General features: G+C 32.0%; 1 protein-coding gene across 1 annotated transcript; it reads right to left on the bottom strand.

Annotated features, from left to right (window-relative positions):
• Positions 1 to 4777: 4777 nt before the first annotated feature.
• On the bottom strand, positions 4778 to 6246 carry LOC126898288 (uncharacterized). Its single transcript, XM_050672229.1, has 2 exons — positions 5541 to 6246; positions 4778 to 5241 (listed from the first exon to the last, which is right to left on the bottom strand). The coding sequence occupies exons 1-2, from the start codon at positions 6244 to 6246 to the stop codon at positions 4778 to 4780; spliced, it is 1170 nt and encodes a 389-aa protein (XP_050528186.1).
• Between the last annotated feature and the right edge of the window lie 560 nt (positions 6247 to 6806).

The following is a 6806-nucleotide window of genomic DNA, read 5'->3' as shown; positions in this document are numbered from 1 at the left end:
ATATTGAAAAATATACTATTTTTGTATGATAATTATGGGTTTTGTATTTTATTTTAATAGAAGTTGATGTTGCTTTTGCAATTATCCATCAATTTTTTAAAATTAAACACTATCTACAGATTTGCATCGAAGCGTTTCTTATGATAGTGATTTGAATCACTGTCAGATTAAATCTATACTGGACCCAACTATGCCGCGACCCCACTGTGCTGGGTTTTTTTTAAATTAATAATATTTTTGATATAGTTTTAATTTTACTTAATTAATTAGCCATAAGTGATCAATTTTTATTAGATATGACTTATGATATTCAAGAACAAGTAGTCGAAAAATTAAAGAACAGCCAACATTTTGCTTGGCAGTTTGACGAATCTACAAATGTTTCCGATTGTGTTCAGTTTGTAGTATTTGTGCGCTTTGAAGCAGATGATAGTATCATGGAAGAAATCTTATTTTGCAAAGAACATCCTGCAAACATTTCTGGCCAGTGTTTGCACGATATGTTTTTAGAAAGCACTTGCGATTACGATATTGATTGGAAAAAATGTATCGCTATTTATAGTGATGGCGGTAAAGCTATGACTCGTAAAATTAGGGGACTCATTGCGAAATTGAAATCGATAATGCCAAACGTATCCTGAACACACTGTTTTCTTCATCGATAGGCTCTATCTTCTAAGGTAGTACATTTTGATTTAAATGATGTGCTCAAGGAAGTAATAATAATTGTGAATTCTATCAAAGGTACAGCCTTGCAAACCCGGCTATTCAGAATCGTTTACAAAGATATGGGCTCACTTCATCAAAATCTCCTTTACCACACAGAGGTCAGGTGGCTATCCAAAGGAAAGGTATTGACAAGAGTTCTAGAACTGAGAGTTAAATTGTTAATATTCTTACAAGATGCAAATCTGAATATGCTAATCGTTTTTCTGACCTTATTTGGCTCTTGAAATTAGTATTTTTGGCAAATCTTTTTAGCCACCTTAATAATTTGAACAACAACCTCCAAGGTAGAGAAGAAAACATTTTAACAGCTAAAGATAAAGTTAAAGCATTTCACGCAAAACTTCGTTTGTGGTCAACCTCTCTGCAAAACAATATATTTGAGTCTTTTCTATGTGTTCAAAAGATTGTCCAAGATAACGCATCAGACCAGCGCCTTGTAGTAAGTGCTCACATTCCTTGCATGATACAGAGCTTACATAATTTACAAGAGAAACTTCTGACATAAATTCCAGACTTGCACTCTGAAGCTGACAATGGACGTAGATGGATTTTAAACCCTTTTTTAGACAAGTCAATAGATCTGGCTGATGTGACTACAAATATGAAAGAGCATCTTTCAGATTTAGCTGCTGATGGCATTCTTATGATGGAATTTTATTCGCAAAGTGTCTACGTATTTTGGATGAAATGAAAATACGAATATTCAGAGGTGGAAAGGGAAGCTCTACAATTATTAGTGCCATTCGCCACTTCATACTTGTGTAAATTGACATTTTCTGCAATGGTAGTCATTAAAACTAAAAAGAGAAATAGACTGCAATTAGAAAATGATTTGATTATTAATGTTTCAAAAATAGCACCACGATTTGATAAATTTTTGAAAAATAAACAAGCCCATTCTTCTCATTAAAATTGTGTTTTTATTGTAATGTTAGAACATTGCCTTTTTCTTTCAGCTGGCGACCCCCCGAGTGAGGCTTCGCGACCCACAGATTAAAAAACACTGCAATAGATCATATAGTTGGAAAAACATTATAACGAATTTAAAAACAAATTACAACAATACAAAACATAGCGTCATAGGAACAAATCCTAATATAACATCACGTAATCCTGAAAATTTAAAATAGTTTAATATTGAACTTTTGTTTCAGTTAGCATAAAGCAGTATAACAAAAGGATATACACAGATTTGAAAGTCTTTACAAACGCCAAAATTCGTGCTATAAAACCCATCGTACACGAGCTGCAGATAAAAATAACAGACCTATAAATGGTTGTTTCTATGGGCACGAACTTAACAAGACTCAGTTTCCAGAAGGTTATTTAGTGGAAAAGATTATTAAAAAGTGTAAAGAATGATGTTTTGTTAAGTTTGTTAGTTTGGATAGTTCACATAATAAATGGATAGATGTAATGAACATCATATGAAGTACTCATCATTTTTTTTTTTTTTTACATTTATTGTAAAAAAAACAGTTAAATGTTTAGTTAAATGTTATAAAAAAAAAATGAGTGCATGAATGAATGTCAATGATGATAAATTTATAATTTTGTAATATATGAAAGGTGACGACTTAAGCCATGCAACGAATTGTGGAGCCACTACCCTCATGGCTTCCATGCAGAAAAGTAATTCGGGTCGCCAACCATTTAGACGAGGGTTTCGATCATAAAAAACAACACCCGGACCATAAGTGGATTTAAGAAAAATAAACAAGATTAAACCAAATAATATACACTGTGATGCAATAAAGCATATCATGGAATAATAAAAAATATATATAGATATATACTAAAATATAAAGTAATATTGTAGACTATAATATGTTGATACCTTGTAGATAAAACGAAATATATTTGATTTAATGTCACCAGTGGTGGACATACATTAGTTTATCGAAGTCCATTACCTTAACACTAGGGAGAATTATTAAAGGTAAAAAAAAATAAGATACACATGAATATTATGTTAATCAGCTGTCCGTTCGCGCGAAAAAGGCTGAAGTTGCTTGGTGTAAGTTTAAAAATCTGCAACAAAACATAGAAATCGCTCTTCCATAATGAAAAATATCGTTTAGAATTTGAGGAACTTTATTATGAGGCAGTTTCCGGGTGTGAAAAGCCTATTAATAAATTGAATAGAAATTTTAACACAGATAATGCTGTAGAGATTAGACCTTCGAATGTCAATGGTAAACAAAAATCTAGGGGTGCATTCGTTTGCAAAATTAACTCCGATTAACTTACCATCTTTTTCCGGAGATTACACTGAATGGTCGTCATTTCATGATATGTACCTAGCAATTATACACTCAACTTTATCGCTTTCAAAAGTGCAAACAATTTTCAATTTGAAATTGTCACTATGTGGTAATGCCGCGAACGTAATAAAATGGATTGAAATAACTGATGTAAATTATGATTATGCTTGGTCAACATTAATAAATCGATACAACAATAAAAAAATGTTAGTTCAGGGCCATATTAAAGCGCTTTTCAATATTCACCTATGATAAAAGAATCCTCTTTTAAATTAAGATATTTAATTGATAATTTAATAAATAATATGAACGCATTAGAAGCTCTCGGCCAAGACCCTAATTTATGGGGTTCATTATCAGTTCATTTGATAACGTCAAAACTTGATCCAAAGACATTAAAAGAATGGAAAACCGAAGCGCCCAAAATGTTTGTACCTTCCGTAGCTACATTAATGGACTTTTTGGATACACGTTTTAAAATATTGGAAGTGGTAGAATCTTCTTCGTTGATAAATGTTCGACAAAACAATTTTAATTTATTTAAAAAAGATAGTGTCTTTAAAAGAGAGCAAATTCGTACCACAGCAATGATCATAAACAATAATGTTATTAAATGTTTTTTGTGTAAATCCAATCATACAATTTACAAATGTTCTAATTTTTTATCACTTTCGATTAATAAACGCGTAAGTTAAGTAAATGATTTAAATTTGTGTAAAATTGTTTAAGACAGCATCCTAGTAGTAAGTGTTTTTCTCGAAAATGCATTAAATGTGACATACTGCATAATTCCTTTTTGCACTTAAACAATTTTATAGGTAATAAAAATAATAACGAGTATCATATCAATAATAGCGAACAACAATTTACATCAATGAGCGCAAATGTATTCAGAAAAAAAGCGAACCGGTATTATTATTTATAGCCGTACTTATCGCATATAATCGTAATGGTGAACCAGTTATCTGCCGCGCGCTACTTAACACCGGCTCACAAAGCAATTTTATTACCGATAGTATGGCCCAAACATTCAATTTAAATAGACGCAGAGTCAATTGTGCTATTACTGGTATTCAACTGTTCACACACACCGCTAGTAATTCAGTGGCAATAAAAATATTGTAGCGCTTATCCAATTACTCCAGTAATATAGAATGTTTAGTGCTATCGAAACTTAAGAATAACATTCCTTCAAAATCAATTAACTTTCAATTAATATTCGTGCGTACTATACCAGGATGACCCTCGTGTAGTATTTTTAACATATGCAGTTGAATGCTCTTAGGTATTACCACTCAAAAACCTACAATAATGCAATCTTTATCGACCGATAACTCATTCCAATGAGGGGAAACTTTGGGTTAAATGGAACTAACAACTGACTATTACATAAAGCTACTTTAGCCTAGTGAAATGCTTCTTCGCATTCTGATGACCATTCCCAACTAGTATTAATTTTTGTCAATTCATATAGCGGAGCTAACGAAGTTGAAGACATTGGAATGAACTTATTATAATAATTTATTAACCCTAAAAAAGGTTTTTAATTGCGTTATATCACTAGGTTTAGATGCGTTAATTATTGCATCTAATTTATTTTTACCTGGGTGAATACCATCTCCGTCAATAATATGACCTAAAAATTTCACACTAGTACAATACCATTTACATTTACTAAAATTAACTTTTACTCTATGTGCATTTAACTGTTGAAATACTTTGTTTACTGTTTCACGACAATTTTGTTCATTATTACCACCAATAATGGTATCGTCCAAATATACTTATACATTAGGAATATCTAACAATAAATTTTCCATTGTTGCTTGAAATTTAGCCGGTGCTGACGCAACACCATAGCATAACCTATTATATTGATACAGGCCTTTATATGTGTTAATCGTTAGCATCGCGAGACTACTAGGTGCAACTTTTAGCTGCAAATAAGCATCAGATAGATCCACCACAGTAAATACTTTAAAATTACATATCTCATTGAATACCTCTTCAACTCTAGGAAGTGGGTGTTGGTCCACTCTTAAAGCTGGATTTACAGTAATCTTAAAATCAACACAAATACGAATCTTACCATTATTTTTTGGTACTACTACTATAGGTAATGCCCACTCACTACTTACTACTTTAAAAATTTTATTTTTGCATTTTAAATGGCTTAATTCATCTTCTACTTTTGATCTAAGTGCATATGGTAATTGATATGCTCTATGAAATCTTGGAACACAGTTATCTTTTAAAGTTAAATTTACTTCATACCCAATAATACTATCATCCAAATTATTATTATTAGAAATGAAATACGGAAAATTTCTTTTAATTTCATCAACAATTTTATTTTTATCCTCTATTTTGCTTATAAGTAACTGATTTTCTCTTAGATTCACCTCACTCGTTACACTAATGAACATTTTCCTCCAATCAGGATAAAGTATATTTAACCAATTCCTACCTAATAAACACTTACACTCTTTTGCTGGACACGGGCGATTATCATGATTTCTCCCACACCGAAAACACTGCCTGACTGACCATTAATTTGAGATGACTGATTCTGCGGCGGATCCCTGACGTAATTTTGATTTGATGGACCACTTCGACTACTAAATTTACTATTTTTCCCTTGGAACTTGTTTATATTTTTATTAAACACCGTCGTGGGATTATTTGTGTTTTTCTTAAATTTCACGTATAATTTAGTAACCGCATTAATTTGCGAATAACACTGGTTTATTTGGCTAGTTTGATTACCGAATAATTCGGAATTTAAGGCGATTTTACATGCTTTTTCAAACTTTAAAGTCTTCTCAGCAAGTAATTTGCGTTGTATTGATTCATCCTTCAGACCAACAATAAGACGATCCCGCAACGTATCGTCGAATTCGCAAAAGTTTGCTAAATTTTTTAAATTATCTATGAATTCTTTGATAGATTCACCTGCCCGTTGAACACGTTGATTAAATTTAAATCGTTCACTCACTACTAATCGACGCGGAGAGAAAATTCCTTCAAGGATAGTGATTAATTCATCATAGACTTTATCACCCGGTTCGTCTGGCAAACATGCTACTTTCAAATGATTATACGTTTCAGGACCAATATATGCAATTAAATAATTTGCCTTATCTGCCTCTTTGACTTTTAGCACGGTTAACTGTGCTTCTAATCGGTCTAAATAATTTTTAAACGGCTCCCGCTCTGGCTCGAATGCCAAAATAAAATTTGCTATACCAGACATTGGTATCTGTTTTAATTTGACATTTTAAAACACAGCACACAAAAAAAATCCACTCGTCGCCATTTTTATGTACGATAAGGTGACACAAATGATGCAATACATGGGTGTCTAGTATACAACTGATTTATTAAACAAAAAGATACCACCAAACGGCGATAACAATTCCGATAAACCGGTTCAAATACATATCAATATCAAGCATCTATAAAAATAAAAAATATTAATTTGTTCATTTTTGAAAAAGTTATGGCAGTTTTAAGAAAAAAAAAATTGAAAAAGATAGCAATTTTTAAATTTGAAATTTTTTTGTAGGTTTCCCCCCTTTAACGGGTAACGAGGGAATTTTTTTCAATTTTTGAGGTTAATGTCTTCGACTAGATACGATTTATAATCTTTTGATGTATCGTTGAAAGAAATCCGTTCGGTGAGAGCTGAGAAAAAGTGGTAACAGACACAAAAAAAAAGAGTTTTTAGACTCTCAAGTGAGCTAGTTAACTAAACCCCTCGCCATGTAATGGTCGCGGCGACTGTGTCTACTGCAGTCGATTGATGTCTCACCA

Source organism: Daktulosphaira vitifoliae, unplaced genomic scaffold (assembly GCF_025091365.1).
Source record: "Daktulosphaira vitifoliae isolate Bord-2020 unplaced genomic scaffold, ASM2509136v1 Scaffold_2, whole genome shotgun sequence".
Lineage (NCBI taxonomy): Eukaryota > Metazoa > Arthropoda > Insecta > Hemiptera > Phylloxeridae > Daktulosphaira > Daktulosphaira vitifoliae.
This window is presented reverse-complemented; position numbering and strand designations above follow the sequence as displayed.

What these genes read in the sequence shown, in the direction of transcription:
- LOC126898288 (XM_050672229.1), bottom strand. Translation starts at nt 6,246, where the DNA reads ATGTCTGGTATAGCAAATTTTATTTTGGCATTCGAGCCAGAGCGGGAG. An exon ending in TCAGTCATCTCAAATTAATG is followed by an intron (nt 5,242 to 5,540) that starts GTCAGTCAGGCA and finishes TAACTTTAAAAG; the next exon opens with ATAACTGTGTTCCAAGATTT.